We start from the raw sequence: 18,743 nt of genomic DNA, 5'->3' as shown, positions 1-18,743 counted from the left end.
GAATTAAGTACATTTTAACATGTACATAATTATTTTTATTATAGTGTTTTATTTAAGAAAAGACTAAATGACCAATTTTAGAGAACAGTTTAATACATTGTTATTCTAACTCTCTCTCAGAGGAAGACTATAGAAAATGTTCTTATAATCATGAAAAGAGCAAACAAAAACATATGTATTCTACATTGTCTACCTATACCAAAAATATTTCTATGAAAATGATAATGTGCCTGGAAATGCAAGCTGGTGCAGCCACTCTGGAAAACAGTATGGAGGTTCCTCAAAAATTAAAAATAGAACTACCCTACAACCCAGCAATTGCACTACTAGGCATTTATCCAAGGGATACAGGTATGCTGTTTTGAAGGGGCACGTGCACCCCGATGTTTATAGCAGCACTACCAACAATAGCCAAAGTATGGAAAGAGCCCAAATGGCCATCGATGGATGAATGGATAAAGAAGATGTGGTATCTATACACAATGGAGGATTACTCGGCAATCAAAAAAATGAAATCTTGCCATTTGCAACTACGTGGATGGAACTGGAGGGTATGATGCTAAGGGAAATTAGTCAGTCAGAGAAAGACAAAAATCATATGACTTCACTCATATGAGGACTTTAAGAGACAAAACAGATGGACACAAGGGAAGGGAAACAAAAATAATATAAAAACAGGGAGGGGGACAAAACATAAGAGACTCTTAAATATGGAGAACAAACTGAGGGTTACTGGAGGGGTTGTGGGAGGCGGGAGTGGGCTAAATGGATAAGGGGCATTAAGGAATCTACTCCTGAAATCACTGTTTCACTATATGCTAACTAATTTGGATGTACATTTTAAAAAATAAAAAAGAAAATTAAAAAAAAAGAAAATGATAATGCACCAAAATTAAAAGTTATTCTATAGTGGTTTTTTTTTTCATATTTTACTTACTGTTTTATATTCTTTACAATTCAAAAATCCCAAAGGGAAGAAAAAAAAGAAAAAACGATGGGTGTTAGATTCACATTTTTCAGTAACAGGTTGAATGCCTTTCTCCTTTCACATAAGAAGGCAGTCTGTGTACAAAGCATAGACTTTGTAGTCACACAGACCTGGGTTCTATGTATGAAGGTATTTACTAAATGTTTGACCTGAGAAAGTTAAGTAATTTCAACCTTCTATTCAGTTGTCTGTAAAAATAAGAATACCACATACACAAGAGTGACTATAAGGAATACATGAGGTAGGGTTTATAAAGCACTTTCCACAGTGTCCAGCACAGTAAATGCTTGATGAATAAATGGTGGCTATTACCATTTAGGGCTATTTATTTTCAATCGCTCCCAGACCTGCCCCCTCTCCCTATCTAATCAGCTCTAAATTTTCTGGTTTAATCCACACACGGCCAATTATCTCAGCTCTTTGATTTGTGCCCCTTATCCACTTAGAGTCAGTAGCATCCCTTTAAGCACATAATAAGTGCTAAATAATTAATAGCTATGATTTCTATCCATCTAGCTCCCATCCTCATAAGCTTCAATTCCACCAACCTGCTCCATCCTTCCCCCTTCCATCAACCATCAATCCTGAGATTTCTAGCTTCCAAAGTTCGACCCTTTCCTGACTTTGGTTAATTTTCAACATATTAGTGCTAGACATATACACTTGGCACCAAGTCCTTGACGGTGATTTCACCTAATACCTAAAAACTATAGGAACGCTTATTCAGTCATACAAGAGCGCAGAGTAATTTGACTCAGCTTAAATCACATTTTTGTAAACAAATACTATTTTTAAATATAAATCTGAGTGATTTGCAACACATAACAATTTAATTAAGATACACAACTTAGTAATTAATAGGCATGATGACACAGCCACTTTGTGTCCAAACCTACTGACCCTCTAACTCTAACCAACTCTGGAAGACTGATATTATTAGCAACACTTGACAGGTAACTGAGGCACAGGAAGATGAAATAACTTGCCCAAAGGCCTATAGCTGGTGGTTAGTAAAATCAAAACATGAACCCAGATCTAGCTCAAAAACTTGTGCTTTCCCCAAAACAGTAAGTGAAATGTGATAACTTTTTAATTTTTTTATAAAGCTATTTTTAAATTTTTTTAAATGTTTATGTATTGTTGAGAGACACACAGACAGAAAGACAGACTGTGAGCTGGGGAGGAACAGAGAGGAAGGGAGACACAGAATATGAAGCAGGCTCCAAGCTCTGAGCTGTGAGCACAGAGCCCGACGTGGGGCTCGAATCCAGGAACCATCAGATCATGACCTGAGCCCAAGTCGGACACTGAACCAACTGAGCCATCCAGGTACCCCATGATAACTTTTTTAAAAAGATAATCCTTTTTTTAAATTTATTGTTTTATTTATTTTTGAGAGAGAGCGAGCGAACATGAGCAGGGGAGGGGCAGAGAGAGAGAGGGAGGAAGACACAGAATCCTAAGCAGGCTCCAGGCTCTGAGCTGTCAGCACAGAACCCGACGCAGGCTGGAATTCACAGACTTCAAGATCATGACCTGAGCTGAAATCGGACGCTTAACCAACTGACCCACCCAAGCACCCCTAAAAAGATAATCCTAAAAGGGCATTACATAGTATAATAATACAGATACAGATATCCTTTTAATAAAGGATAAGTCTAAGAAGTTGAACATATCAGAGGAATCCTTAATTTATAGGCTCACAGTTTTGAAAAGAATAATAGACTGAATTCTCACATGCCAATAAGAGTTATTCTAAAACTTTGTTCATTAAGAAATAGTTGAGTACCACTCAACATGTCTCTGGAGGCAAGGGAAACAAAAGCAAAAATGAACTATTGGGACCTCATTAAAATAAAAAGCTTCTACACAGCGAAGGAAACAATCAGCAAAACTAAAAGGCAACCAATGGAATGGGAGAAGATATTTGCAAATGGCATTTCAGATGAAGGGTTAGTATCCAAAATCTATAAAGAACTTCTCAAACTCAACACCCAAAAAACAAATAATCCAGTGAAGAAATGGGCAAAAGACATGAATAGACACTTCTATACAGAAGACATCCAGATGGCCAACCAACACAAGAAAAAATGCTCAACATCACTCATCATCAGGGAAACACAAATCAAAACCACAATGAGATACCACCTCACACCAGTCAGAATGGCTAACATTAGCAATTCAGGCAACAACAGATGTTGGCAAGGATGCAGAGAAAGAGGATCTCTTTTGCACTGCTGGTGGGAATGAAAACTGGTACAACTACTCTGGAAAACAGTATGGAGGTTCCTCAAAAAATTAAAAATAGAACTACCCTACAACCCAGCAATTGCACTACTAGGTATTTATCCAAGGGATACAGATATGCTGTTTCGAAGGGACACATGCACCCCTATGTTTACAGCAGCACTATCAACAAGAGCCAAAGTATGGAAAGAGCCCAAATGTCCATCGATGGATGAATGGATAAAGAAGATGTGGTATATTTGTACAATGGAGTATTACTCGGCAATCAAAAAGAAAGAAATCTTGCCATTTGCAACTACGTAGATGGAACTGGAGGGTATTATGCTAAGGGAAATTAGTCAGAGAAAGACAAAAATCGTATGACTTCACTCATCTGAGAACTTTAAGAGACAAAACAGATGAACATAAGGGAAGGGAAGCAAAAATAATATAAAAACAGGGAAGGGGACAAAAACATAAGAGACTCATAAATACGGAGAACAAACTAAGGGTTGTGGGAGGGGGGATGGGCTAAATGGGTAAGGGGCATTAAGGAATCTACTCCTGAAATCATTGTTGCACTATATGATAACTAACTTGGAGGTAAATTTAAAAAATAAATTAAAAATTAAAAAAAGAAGAAATAGTTGAGTACCTGCACCTACTATGTGTCTGGCACCGCTCCTGTGATCTTTTTCCTGTACTAGAAAATTAATTCAGTCTACCAAAAACCTGCCTCATCAATTTCAACATTTTAAGACAGGATACCAAGAACACACTTTATTCATTCTAGCAAACCAATTCAAAGTTTCTCAAAAACTAAGGCACCTGGGTGGCTCAGTCAGTTAAGCATCCGACTCTTGATTTTGGCTCAGGTCATGATCTCAGTTTGTAACATCAAGCCCCATGTTGGGCTCTGTGCTGACAGCATGGAGCCTGCTTGGGATTCTTTCTGCCCCTCCCCTGCTCACAAAAGCACACGAATACGTGTGTGCTCGCTCACGCGCTCTCTCTCTCTCTCTCTCTCTCTCTCTCTCAAAATAAAGAAATATTGTTTTCAAAAAGTTTTAAAAAGTCTCTCAAACATTAAAGTATTATAAGGGAGAAACCAAGATCATAAAACCAAAAGCATATAAAATGGCAAGTGTAGTGGGTTGAATAATGCCCCTACAGCCCAGAATGTGATCGATCTTATGTGGAAATAGGGTATTTGCAAATGTAATCAGGTGTGGATCTCAAAATGAATCATCCTAGCTTTAGAGTGGGTTCTGTATTTAATGAATGTTGTCCTAAATAAGAAGAGGGAACACAGACACACCTACAGGAGGCCACTGGAAGACAAAGGCAGAGACTACAGTTTTGCTACCACAAGCCAAGAAACACCAGGAGCCACCAAAAGCTGGAAAAGGCAAGGAAAAGATTCTCACCAAGAGCCTTCAGAAGGAGTATAACCCTACAAACCCCTTAATTTCGGACTTTAGGCCTCCAGAACTATGAAAGAATAAATTTCTGTTGTTCTAAACCACTCAGTTTGTGGTACTTTGTTACTGCAGCCCTAGGAAACGAATAGTTTTTTCTCATATTTGAAATTCACCATTAAAATTAACAAGTTAACAGAAGTAATCTTTTCTGAAAACAGGTTTTCTAATCTGTACTACACATGCCCAGAATTCTTAAATGGGATACACTGTACAAAATGAATGGGAACCAAGCAAATGTTCACCTTGTATGAGCGTCATTTACTCCCCTGTGTCTTCACACAGTGACATCTGTGGGAGTTAGCAGGATAGGACCTCTTACTCCTAGGCTATTTGTTCCAGCTCCATGGTTTTCTGCATTTTGAAGTTGTGTCATCCCCTTCACAGCCTATCAGGAGTCAACTCTTACAGCCCCCTCTCCAATGTTCTAATTTGGGAATTTGAATTTTCTATAGGCTAGAAAAATCATAAAACTAAAATTATCACAATGAATTTTATGAAGTATGCCCTACAATATACTAGGACAGAAGACACATTTGAAAGAGGATGTATGTTCTCCCTTTTGGGAAAGCACTATGAATATTAACACAATAATGGCTCTGAAGCACCTGGTAGAGAAACCAGTTAAACATTTTTAATCTGTCTTCTTTGGATACAGGCTTTTCCCTCTGAGGTTTTCAAATAATGTCCCAACACTGATGACTCAAATATTTTCTCTTTTAGAGTAGGCAATAGCCCTTCTGAATATTGTCTTTCTTCCTCTTCCTTCCCAGCAAAAGCTTGGTAATTTAAAGCTATGATACGGTAATCTGTTCTTTTCCTTAATTATGGGAACAAATATTTGCCTTGAACCCAATTACCAACAAACTTCAATATTAGAACTTCAGTAGCATAAAACTTTTGAAAATATAGTATATAACAGCTTAGGAAAAAAACACATTATCACATTTGAGCCTCACAACAAACCTACGATACAGGTAATTAGGAGGCTCTGAGCGATTATGTAATTCGATGAAGTAAAGCTATTATATGATCAAGTTGGGATAGGCCTTCTGACTCCGAGTCTTAAGACCTACGTATTCTACCATCTATCTCTGCAGAACTGGGGAAAAGGTTTGGTACGGTATCAAACTCTGAACTGCTTTCTCAAAACTAAGCAAAAGATTCTGCATTGACTAAACTCAGTTGCAGCCAAATTAACTGCTGCTCCACAGTCAGTCAACAGTAACAAGCGGACCCTATCGTTGGCAAAATAGGCATCAAGTCAACCACACCCCCCTCCCAAAGCTCAAAATTTGCTCTTGAGACTGTCACTGCTTTCCAGTAGTGCTAAGATACCGTTTTTGAACAAAATGGAAACGGGTATTTCTGCCATGGAAGGCTTGTAGGCCACTCACAGCACAGGCTCCCAGAATTCACATCTCCCTCACACGAACAGCAGATTCGTCAACGATTAGCTACCAACTCTAAAATTCTAAGAGTCAGAAAATCTCGTATCTTAAAGCAGAAGGGAAATAACTTAATCCTAGAGAGGAGTGAGTTTTAAAAGGTGGAAATGTGAAAGGTAGGTTTTCTTAACAAAACACTTCAAGCATCCCAAACGGCAAACCAGATGTCCACCATGTGCCACCCACCACCAGTCGGCCAACACAACACTGCAAAAATGCAAATGCAGGGGAAGCTCTGAACGCCTCTTCCTAGATCCCTTGCTCCTCTCCCCCTTCCCAGAGGTAACCACTACCTTGAATGTTTGTCTGCTCCACATACAGGAACACACAAACAATATTTTAACAATGTTTTCCCTATGTTTATCTCTACAAATTTTATACATTCTTTTCAAAACGTTAATACCTGCACTAGACAATTAAACAGTACAAAAGGATATACAGTGAAATGTCCCCCTGCTACCTAATGTAGCTGTTTTATGTGCATCTAATATGATGTAACTGACCAACTAATGTAACTATTTTACGTGTATCTTTAAAGGAACACTCCACACATATGCAAGTAGTTACACTTAAATACCTTTTGGCTCCTGTTTTTTTATACACAAATGGTAGGTATACTATACACATTTGTTTGACTAGCCGTATTTCTCCCCCTAAAAATACACCTTAGAAATTGTTCCCTAAATTATATAAAGTCTCCTGCTTTTGTTTTTAACGTTTGCAGGATGTATCACTGCACAGCTGACCATAATTTAACTACTATCCTATTAGAAAAGTTACTTTCAACCTCTTGTATCTATAAACAATGTATCAATGAATAACTCATTATTTCACACAGGAGTGCATCTATAAGATAAATTCCTAGAAGTTGAATTGGTGGGTTCACTTTAATAAATACTGTACCAATTTACTCGCATTAGGAATGTCTGAGTGTTTTTGCATGACTTTAAAATTTATATGGGGAGCCTGAATGGCTCAGTCGGTAGAGCGTCCAACTTAGGCTCAGGTCATGATCTCACAGTTCGTGGGTTCAAGCCCCAAGTCAGGCTCTGTGCTGACAGCTAGGAGCCTGGAGCCTGCTTCGGATTCTGTGTCTCCCTCTCTCTCTGCCCCTCCTCTGCTCATGCTCTCTCTCAAAAATAAACAAATACCCCCCAAAAAAGAATTTAAAAAAATTATATAAACAGCATGACTGTACATGTTCTTCTACTTCTTTGTTTTTTGTGGCCTACCCTTATAAACTTGAGATCTACCGATGCTGATATATACACACACACACACACATATATATATACATATATATATGTATATATATATGTTCTTTTGTCCTTGAAGATTTTTTTTTTTAGTAAGCTCCATACCAATGTAGGGCCTTAAACTCATGACCCCAAGATTAAGAGTTACAGCAGGGGCGCCTGGGTGGCGCAGTCGGTTAAGCGTCCGACTTCAGCCAGGTCACGATCTCGCGGTCCGTGAGTTCGAGCCCCACGTCAGGCTCTGGGCTGATGGCTCGGAGCCTGGAGCCTGTTTCCGATTCTGTGTCTCCCTCTCTCTCTGCCCCTCCCCCGTTCATGCTCTGTCTCTCTCTGTCCCAAAAATAAATAAACGAAAAAAAAAATTTTTTTTTTAAAAAAAGAGTTACAGCAGACACACCCTCCTTAAATTTTTAAATAACTTCTACTGTGATTCATTCACAAAGGGAACAGTGGCCTATTTACCTGAAATTGCAGTTTTATGTAGAAAAATACCAACTTAATAGATTATATATATAAACAACTCATTTGCTAGAGACCACCTACACCACTAAAAAGACCATCTTCTCTTCTCTTGGAAAACTTAACAGAAAGTGCCATTTTAGGGGCGCCTGGGTGGCACAGTCGGTTAAGCGTCCGACTTCAGCCAGGTCACGATCTCGCGGTCTGTGAGTTCGAGCCCCGCGTCGGGCTCTGGGCTGATGGCTCAGAGCCTGGAGCCTGTTTCCAATTCTGTGTCTCCCTCTCTCTCTGCCTCTCCCCCGTTCATGCTCTGTCTCTCTCTGTCCCAAAAATAAATAAACGTTGAAAAAAAAAATTAAAAAAAAAAAAGTGCCATTTTAATTTACTACAACAATAACATGACTGTGCTCATCTGTGCTTTTATAATCGTTGTACCTGGGGAAAAGTGAGTGGACTCTGTGCGGGAATGGAGACTAACACCTTGACAACCAGGAAAAAGAAAGAAAAAAAAAGAGAACTTGGAAATAAAAAAGATAATTCAAGCGTAATCCCAAACCAGCCCAAGTTGTCTGTTTAAACCTTTCCCTCAAAACGTTGGCATTAAGTTACCAAAGGACTTTTTTAGACTGTAATAAGAAACAAAATAATCATTGCAAATTCACAGTCCCTCTAAGCATGAAATATCATATCAGGAATTTTTCTGCATATCAGTGTCACATCTTCTATTGGATTCCTTTTCTATGTTAAATTTACCAAAGTGTATAACTAATTTTAAAAGCTGCATATACTCTGAATTATCTCCATTGAAATATATGGCTAATTGTAGCATTCATAAAAATTCTTGTCAAATTAAGGCTAGTGAAAGTTGCCAACATCGCCACTGTCATAGGTTATTTCTGCCGGCTCCCTGAGCATCTAGGCCCCCTTTTCTTTCTCCTAACAATTAATACCCATTTCTGTGTAAAGTATTTATTCTGTCTCCCAATAAGTACTTCAGAAGAAGATAAGAAGATGCCCCCACCACACACACACACACACACACACACACACACACACACACACACACATATCTAACAGTGGGCCACGGTCCTCCCAAGAGCAATGCTATCTCCCTTGCTGGTACCTACTTAGGAACACAAGCCCCTGGCATCCCCGACCCCAGGGACTGTATGAGCCAATGAGATTCATGAGAGGTAGGCTGAGGTTTCCTTGCTTTGGAGAGAGAACCACAGAAAGAGAGTGGCTCAGTTAAGCATGTGACTTCAGCTCAGATCATCGTGATCTTATGGTTCGTGAGTTCGAGTCCTGCAACGGGTGAGCTTGAGCCCTGCTTCAGGTGCCCCACTTTGGGTAAAAAAAAAAAAAAATCACAAGGTCCACTTCGGATGAGTCCTGCTTCCCTCTCTCTCTCTCTTTCTATCTCTCTCTCTCTCTCTCCTCCTTTCTCTGCCCATCACTCATTTATGCCCGCTCTCTCTCTTAAAAAAAAAAAAAAAAGAAAAAAGCACTGGCTGAAGATTTTGACCAATATCAACTAATATATTTATGAACAAATTTAACCCTATCTATGAGACATGTGATTCTTTGACTAATACTGGCCTTTCTACATTTGGCCAATATTAGTCAATTTGGAGAGGCTGACTTTGACAGTATTTGGTACTTCAAGACAGGCACATGTGAGAGAGTGAAGGATAAAGAACAGCACTCACTGGAGGGATTCATGTTACAGCCACATCACAGATCAAATCCAGAACATGAACATTTCCTCTTGCTTTCCTATCTGCCGTGCCAAAAGCCATCTAGCAAATAAGAAAAGGAGAACTGACGCTGCACAGTTCTACATTAGAATGATGAGCATCCTAATCCAAGCAGAGTCCTGGGAGGAATGAGGTTATCAAGACTATTTTGGGGCATTAATGACCATGTCTTACAAATACTTGAAAAGGAAAAGCAGTTTGCGATTGCTAACAAGTAAAGAAAGAAATAGCATAGCCCAAAATAAATAACTTCAAGGGCACAGAGACATCTTACTGGCCTAATACAGACCCACCCTGATGGCTGTTGTTACCCTATTCTGGCATTTGCTTCTTACTTTCTTACATTGTTGGCCTTGCTGATTCTCATAAGAAGACTTAGGCAGTTGCTTCCCTGTGGGCTATACAGCAATTTTCCAGTTCTATGACTCAGAAAGAGCAAGAGAAGGAAGGGTTCTCCTCTTCCATCCCTAGATAAAATCAGAAAATGTTTATTTTAGCTCCGGTAAAGCAAGGCTCAGTTAGTTAATTCACTGCACAGACTTTCACAACTTTTTTGTTCTTTCAAGTCAAATATTTACCAAGAGCTCAGTATATGCAAGTCACAGGTTATTATCTATCCAAAGCCAATGCATGAATTATATTTATCAGTTCCATGCTTTCTTCCTCTACCTCCCTAATAACAAAGTCAAATATTTTAAAGAAAAAAAAACTTATGTCTCACAAGGTTTGCAATTAAACTTTTTGTGCCACGGGCACCTGGGTGGCTCCATCAGTTAAGGGACTCACTCTTGATTCCACCTCAGGTCAGGATGTCAGGTTTGCATGGAGCCGGCTTGGGATTCTTTCTCTCCCCGTCTCTCTCTCTCTGCCCCTCAAAATAAATAAATACACTTAAAAAGAAAAAAAAAAACACTTTTTGTGCCAGAATTGGTGGGCTGGAGATCAAGTTTGTTATTTCCAGAATATTGTGTTGAAACACAAGGATAAGAGATTCCACTTTCCTTAAAAAAGTTCAAATGATGTGCACGAAGTTGTTAAAAATATCCTGTGCAAATAAATGGAAACGAACTACATTAATGAGCTAATAAATACTATCTGCAGGCAACGTCTGCACTACCTACCAGGTTTGGCACACACAGACTGCAAAACTGATAAATCAGAAACACTAAAGGCACGGAGTCTGCATTCAAAACATAAACCATGCATCGCAAATACAGGACCAGTTTACATTCATTAACTGCTTCGAAAAAAATTAGTCATCCTTCCGGACGAGATGGCCCTCTTTTTTGAATTCCGTAAGCTAAGCCCAAAGCAAGCTTAGTTGGGAGGGGACGGGGGCGGAGGAAGGAGGGGAACGACACATTTCACACTTGAGAATCAGCCGGGGCAGGTAAGTCGAGAACCTCCTAAAGAGGACGGAAATACGGACTCCCGGGGAAGCGATGGGCCGGCCCTGAGCCCGGGGAGCACAGCCCCAGCGAACGGGAGGCCCTCTCGCCCGGGCTCGGCGCCGAGACCCCGGCGCCTGCACCCAGCGTCAGACTGCCCCACCTGGGAAAGTTAGCACCTCCGCATCCCCGCCCCTCGCACGGGCGAGCCCCTCCGGCCGCGGCGCCGTCGCCATGGCGACCGGTCCCCTCCCCACCCCCACCCCGCCGGGGAGGGTCGCGCCGCAGTCCCGCGGCGGGGCCGCGGGCTCCGCTCCCGCTGGAGCCCGGACGGGGGCTGCCGAGCCCGGCAGAGGAGGAACGCCGGGGCGGGGGGAGGATGAAGAGGAAGGAAGGCGGAAGTCGCCCGGATCGCGGGCCGGGGCCCGCCCTTGCCGCGGGGGTCCTCACCCTTCACTTTGCCGAAGGTGCCGACCCCCAGCGTGTCCCCCAGGATGTAGTGGCCGATCTTCACCCGCCCGTCGTGTTTCTGCTTCTCGGCTGTCGCCATCTTTCTCCAGGAACTGAGTCTGCGCATGGCGCCGCGGGAGGGGGCGGAGGGGGCGGGCAGGGCCGCGCCGGGGGCGGGCGGGGCGGGGGGTGGGGACGCGGGAGGGCAGCCGCGCCGCGGGGCCGCCGCCCAGCGCCGCCCGCCGGGTCCCCGCCGCCGGCCGTCGGGCGCAGACGCTCCCCCTGGCGGGGCGGGCGCGGGTCGCTGCGAGGGCCGCCGGGACCCCCTGCCTCGCGCGGCTTCGTTTGGGCCTGGGGCGCCCGCCCACCTGCGCGCGGGCGAGGGCTTCGTGAGCTGCAGGGGCGGGCGGCAGCCCCTCGGCTCCGCGGCGGAGTTTGTGCCGGCAGCGGTCTCCCCCGGTCGTTCCTCCTGGGCAGGGGGACCGATCTCCTCGTGATTCCGAGGGGAGAGTTGGGCACTGAGGAAGCCCGCGCTGGTGAAGCAGTTGCGTGGCTCGTTACTAGCGCAGCGTGAATTGAAACATGGCAGGGGACACCGCCCTGCCACTGCTTTCTAACCTTGTCGTTTTTCCTGTTCGGATGGAATCTAAAAGCCGCTGGGAGTTGTCAGTTGCATCTTTGATGGAGTTTCCCCTTTCTCCACCCACCTCCCCTTGCTCTTTGTTGTTGTTGTTGTTACTTTAAACCAGTAAGTTGTTACTGGGCACCTCGACAGCTCAAGAAGCGTTGTTGGTCTTTCCTCCTTCTGGATGCTTTTTCTGAAATTTCCTTCCCAAAAGCAAGCTCTGTTGGAAGGGGTTAGGTTGCGAATATTGTGAACGTGTGTTTGTTCAGGAATGGGATGTTACAGACATAGGAATTAGTATTTTTCGGGTGTCGGTAAAATGTAGACTCTGAACTGAAAAAAGGCTTACAGTTGCATCAACCAGATCAGTCGACAAATATGTATTGTACCTGCAACGAGTAAAATTTACTCTATTATCTATACAGACGTGATCGTGCCATATCACAGAGGAAGTAGAGAAAGTATGCTTATTCATATTAAAATTGTTAAGCCAGTTCACTACTCAGTTGTATTCTGCTGACACGGGCAAAATCAAATGTCTAAAAAAACAAGATATCTCAATTTTGCAGAGTCATAGCATTTGGGCCAGTGTCAGTGGGCAAAGAGTTGAGCTCTTCAAGAAAATAATATAAAAAAGTGAGACTAAAAATGTTATCCTTTTTCTTCCTAACCAAAGCTACCCGGTTCCTCTGATTTTTATATGCTATTTATGAAATCAAAGTAACGTGCATTAAGCACGGCTTTGTTCCAACCGAGGCACCGCAGAAGAAGCAAAAGCTTGAGCTTTTGATCAAATAAACACAGAATAGTTAACAACTAGCCTTGGATGAATTTTTTATGGACAGTACATATTCTGAAGGACCAGAAACTTAAGAGGAAGTCTTTGACTATGACATATTTGTGGGGTGGGCAGTGGTCACAGTTGTAATTTTTGCTGTCTGGTTTCTTCACCTTTACTTGTTTGCCTTGTGAGTTTCTGCAGCTCAGACATTTTGGATCTTTACAAAGCAGAAATAGCTTGCTGGATTCTCTCAGGGAAAACACACACACACACACACACACACACCCCAAAAATCTTTAATCCCCTACCCTGAAATATCATCTTAAATTATTTTAAATTTGCATCATGTCTAGAATTCAGCCTAGCAAAATTCTGTTATTTCTTTTAACCTAAAAGAAAAAAATCACAAAGTACCTCAGCCCTTTGTGGTTAAGCCACAGAGGATCTTACAAGGGAGCAAACTGAAGCTGAATTTTGCAAACCAATTGTCAATCTCCACAAAACTATGAAAACCCAACTAAAAAAGTAATACAAACTTTTTTTTAACAGAAAAATCAGTTTGTTTCTGCTATAATGTTTTAGATTATAATTTTATTTAATAAATATTCATTAAATGCCACTGTTTACTCAAAAGCATTGTTGGGGAAATAAAACCTAGCATGTTAGATCAAAGAATCGAATAGGAACTTAGAGGTCGCCTTATTTGGTCTCCCATAGTCTCTGTTTAAGCAGCTTTTATTGCTGGGTTGTTGTTTTTTTTTTTTTCCTTATGTTGAGTTAAACACTGAATTCAGTTAAGTTTCTAAGAAAGTAAACAATAAGTCTCCTTTAATCCTTTGCTTTTTCTCTTCATTCCTTTTAAAAAGTTTTTTGTCACCTTTTCTTCCACCCTCTCTTCCTTTGATTCTCCCGTTGATCCATCCACAAACCCTCCTCCTTTCTTTCTTCAAGCACTGCCACACGGTGGATGAATACAAAATGAAAATCGTGGCCCCTACCCTTGAGCTCATAGTCTAGGGTGACAGTTCTCTATATTTCTCCCACCCAAGACAGATAATATTCACATGCTCAATCAACATTGTCACAGGGTAGAAGTGAAGATAAGGCAAACTGTGGCTCACTCCCAGTTTCCAAACCCATCAGTTGTAACTCTGCCCCTATTCTCAGCAGAGTATATTGGAATATAAGTGGACAGGAGTGACTTTACAGGAGCAACCTTGATTCCGCACTAGTTTAAGAGGGAGGGAAAATAAATTGTTTTCCGATTTCAGTACTTCAGCTTTTATTAGTACAAACAAGTTGCATACATCTCGGCACTGATGAAGACACACCACAATGACCCAACACCACGGTGGAGAACCTCTGGTATAAGGAAGCTAAGTAATTGTCGACTGTTTCCTTTTTGGCGCTTTGGAGAGTCTAAGGGAGCTGTGCATTCTCTTGGTCTTTTCTTAAGGCCATCACAGTGTTAGTAAACCATGCACTGTCAGGTGGATATTACACTTCGTCAATCTCTTTCTCTAAATATGGTGGCCAGGGGGGCCTGGGTGGCTCAGTCAGTTAAGCATCTGACTTCGGCTTAGGTCATGATCTCACGGTTCGTGGGTTCTAGCCCCACATCGGGCTCTGTGCTGCCGGCCCAGAGCCTGGATCCTGCTTCAGAGTCTATGTCTTCTCTCTCTTGCCCCTCCCCTGCTCACGCTCTCTCTTTCTCTCAAAATAAACAAATAAACAAACAAACATTAAAATTAATTAAAATTAAAAATTAAAAAGTGAATATGATAGCCAGAAATAAAAATTCTAAGACCGCACTTCTATTAATGCAGCCTAATATGTCCTTAGTTTACTTGTAGTTACACTGTAACTAATATTCAATAACAACTAGGTATTAGTTTGCTAAACTCTGAGGACTCAAAAAACAAAGAACACTGTACTGCCTTCAACAAGGCAATGTGATAGGTGCTGTAATAAAAACACATATATATTTCTTTTTTAAAAAGGTTTTTTTTGGGTTATTTTGAGATAGAGCGTGCAAGTGCACATGCAAACGGGGGAGGAGCAGAGGGAGAGAGGGAGAAAGAGAATCTTAAGCAGGCTCCACCCTCAACGCAGAGCCTGACGCGGGGCTCTGTCTCTTGGCTGTGAGATCATGACCTGAGCTGAAATCAAGAGTCAGTCGTTTAACCAACTGAGCCACCCAGGCACCCCAAAGATTTTATTTTTAAGTAATCTCTACACCCAACATAGAGCTTAAACTCACAACCCCAAGGTCAAGAGTCGCATGCTCCACCAACTGAGCCAGCCAGGTGCCCCTGTATATGGTCCTTTCAAAAGAGTTTCATGAAGGGAAGGCATACATAACCTTTATCTTTGGAGGTTCACAAAGGCTTCAGCCTGAATATAGTTAGGGGAATAGTAAGGGATATTGCACTACACTCAAAGAAGGGTGGCGTTGTGTGGGGGAGCATGGGGATCCCAGGTAGGGGGGAAAGCATAAGTAAAATCACAGATGGAAAGAAGCCTTAGGCTTTTGGAGAAGAACAAAGTAGTTACAGGGGATGAAATCTACATGTACAGAGGGACTTACTAGAAGAAACAAAAGAGAAACAGGAGTAAATCCTGAAAGACCTCATTTGCACTTCTCAATTTGGACATTATAATGAGGCACGGAAGATATGAAGTAGATGCATTTTAGAATTACTTTCTTTACCAAAGAAATTGATGGCTATCTGTACCTTTGGTAGGAGGGTGACCAAGAAGTCAGGTGTAAGGGGCACCCTTTTCCCTCTGTACCCTTCTTAACTTTTTGTTTTTGAACCTTATGCATACATTACAGAGTCGAAAACTTTAACTGTTAGAAAAAAATTGTAAAGTCTGAATTCAGTGTGAGGATGGATTGGAAAAGAGCAAGACCAAAGTGGTGATAAAACAGTAGAATTGGTGGTTATCTGGTGAAGAAGTGATGAGATAGGCACTATTATGAAAAGGGGAAAACTCCAGATACATGTAGACGTGAAACGAGCAATGTACAGAGAGATTGGTGTGGACAGAGAGGATAAGGTGGTATGGGTTTGGGAGGAAGAACAAAGACAATGGTCCATTTTAATCACAGTATATCAAGTGTTCATACTATCCACATGATTTGTTCATCATTGTTGATGTTGACTTTAATTACCTGCCAAAGGTTGTGTTTGTCAGGTTTCTCTACTGTAGAGTTACTCTCTTTTCCCTCCTTTCCATACTGTACTCCTTTCTGTATTCTTTGGAAGGAAATCACTAACCACATCCCACATTTAAGGTTTGGAGAGTTATGCTTCCACTCCTTCATGGTATGCTATCTACATAAATTATTTGGAATTCTCCGCAGGAGATTTCCCTCTTGTCTCCCATTCATTCATTCATTAATTCATTCACTCATTTATTCAATAATTTATTTATAGCAGTGTAGACTCATGAATATTTATTTTATAACTGGGTTATAGTCCAATACTCCTTCATTTTATTGCTCAAATTGTTCCAGCTTTGGTCAGTGGGTGCTTTTTCAGTTGGCTCCTGTGTCCTTTTGACATACCTCCATCAATGTAGCCTTTATTGCTTTTTTTGTTTACTACTTTCTTACTTTCTGGCACTACAAGATGCTGCAGGCTCATCTTGTATATTTCCTGCCCCAGTGCTAGGATCAGCCATTTCTCCAAGGTGTCCTGATTACCTTTTTTGGAAAGTGGTATTAGAACACAAGATTTGGTGTGTGGTGTGTCATTGCTTCTAGAACCTCTCAGCTGACAGAGCAAGGAAATACATGTGTATATACTAACCAATAAATATACCCATATCTCTAAATAAGTCTATATGTAGAACTGCCCCTCTCCATAATAAGCTAACCATGATTTCATACAACCAACTCTAATTCGTTACTGCCTAGGTTATCCTATCTTCTTCCCTTTGCTTACCTATAAATTCCCGCTCCAACAGTGAGAACCTAGCTTCCATTACTTAACATCCATTTACTTAATTGCTCAGCTGGAGTAGCATATATATTTATGGAAGTATCAGAATTGTTAACCTTACCCCTGTGGATAACAACTGTATCAACTTGAGTCCAGTGCTTGTGTGCAGTTCCTTTTGTCTTTAGTCGTATAGACTCCCTTCATTTCCAAGTCCTAGTCTGGACTCCACCATTTCCTTAGGTAAGCACCTTTTCCCTCCAACCCCTTCAGTGAGGTCATTTCATACACGCATAATACCAGGAGATTATGTTGTCACAATTTGCATTCCTTCCTGGGATGCTCTGGCCTTTGTTTTAATCTCCTATGCACCATGTTGGGGAGGGAAAAATTCCCTCCTTTGGGTTATGGAGATGGCCAAACACCCAACACCCAACACAAGACAGATGTGTCAACAGCAGTCTATTGGTCACATGTATGCACAGCCTAGCGGAGGGGGGCACCACATACCATTTGGGCCACACAGAGGTTGCACTCAGGAACAGAATGAACAACCAGTGGCTTCAGAAGGCAGTCCTTATAGTATCACGAGGGTGGGGTGCCTCCTGGTTCCTATGAAGAATGTGATTAGTTGTTTAAATAATTCTACAAGCTTTCAGGGAACTGAACCCACTAGTCAGGGATTAGCACTAACTATGCCTGGCCTCTTGGTAACGAGGGTTGTTTGGTTACAGAAACTTCTCTATGGGAGCAGAATGGAGAGGGGAACTTAGAGCTGGGCCATTTGAGGCCCTCTCAATATTACCGGATGTCAAGGCAACATATAATATTGAGACTTAATATTTGGCCTTACACCACAACCTTGCAAGTGACTTTTTAAAATTTGCATACATTAAGGTTCACTTCCAGCTATAGAGTTCTGTGGGTTTGGGTTCAATGCCATGTATCCCAATATTAAGGTATCAGAATATTTTCACCATACTTGAGGTACGTGGTTGGCTCAATCTGTTAAGTGTCTGACTTTGGCTCAGGTCATGATCCTGCAGTTCATGAACCCTGTGTCGGGCTCTGTGCTGACAGTTCAGAGCCTGGAGCCTGCTTCAGATTCTGTGTCTCCCTCTTTCTCTGCCCCTCCCCTACTCATGCTCTGTCTCTCTCTCTATCAAAAATAAACAAAACAAAACAAAACAAGAAAAAGGATATTTTCACCACCCTAAAAATCCCTTGTGCTTCCTGTATTCAACTCTGTCCACTTTTTCCTGTTTCTATCATTTTGCCCTTTTCAGAATGTCGTCTAATTGGAATCATATAGCAAGGGGTCTTTCCAAACTTGGCTTCTTTCACTTAGCAATAACCATATGAGTTTTATTTCTATCTTTTCTGTCACCCTTAAATGCTTTTGAAGTAAGGAAAATATAAAATGGTTAAAAATCTAAGATAGGTCTCCATTCTAAAATATTTTCTTCAGATATTTAAAATATTTTATACTTTTTAAAAGAATCTTACAATGGTACAGCTTTGCTAAAAGTTATGATGAATGTATCAAGAGGAGATTAGATAGGTAGATAGATAGATGCACGCTGTTATTTAGCTTTGGTGGTTTCCTCAGTAACTAGTAAATTATAAAGGAAAGAAAAGAGTTCAAGACCTGATTTTTTTCCTGTTTTAGTAAGGAATATTATTCCTTATATATGTAATCAGTACATGGCATTACTAATTTAATTCTCATATTCTTTATATATATTATTTTTCTTATATAAAGCACAGATTCAAGTACATTACAAAATGTGTGGAGGGGACACCAGGCGCCTGGGTGGTGTCTGGGTGGCTTAGTAGACTTAGCATCCAACTCTTGATTTCGGCTCGAGTCATGATCTCACAGTCCTGAGATCGAGCCCAACATTGGGCTCTGTGTTGGGTGTGGAGCCTGCTTAAGATTCTCT

At 41.4% G+C, this 18,743-nt stretch overlaps 1 protein-coding gene across 9 annotated transcripts in view; it reads right to left on the bottom strand.

The window, feature by feature from the left end:
* PRKAA1 (protein kinase AMP-activated catalytic subunit alpha 1) overlaps positions 1–17,071 on the bottom strand; it is a 42,309-nt gene extending 25,238 nt beyond the window's left edge. For 3 of the 9 annotated variants that reach the window (XM_023238864.2, XM_023238865.2, XM_023238876.2), the window contains exon 1: positions 11,451–11,609. In XM_023238864.2, the coding sequence (XP_023094632.2) occupies positions 11,451–11,577 (127 nt within the window). In that variant the 5' untranslated portion in view covers positions 11,578–11,609. Of the gene's footprint in view, positions 1–9,564; positions 9,585–9,947; positions 10,080–11,450; positions 11,610–16,924 lie in introns of those variants that run through there. The other 6 variants (XM_045037780.1, XM_045037793.1, XM_045037781.1 and 3 more) reach the window with 5 other exon arrangements.
* Between the last annotated feature and the right edge of the window lie 1,672 nt (positions 17,072–18,743).

Source organism: Felis catus, chromosome A1 (assembly GCF_018350175.1).
Source record: "Felis catus isolate Fca126 chromosome A1, F.catus_Fca126_mat1.0, whole genome shotgun sequence".
Classification (NCBI taxonomy): Eukaryota; Metazoa; Chordata; class Mammalia; order Carnivora; family Felidae; genus Felis; species Felis catus.
This window is presented reverse-complemented; position numbering and strand designations above follow the sequence as displayed.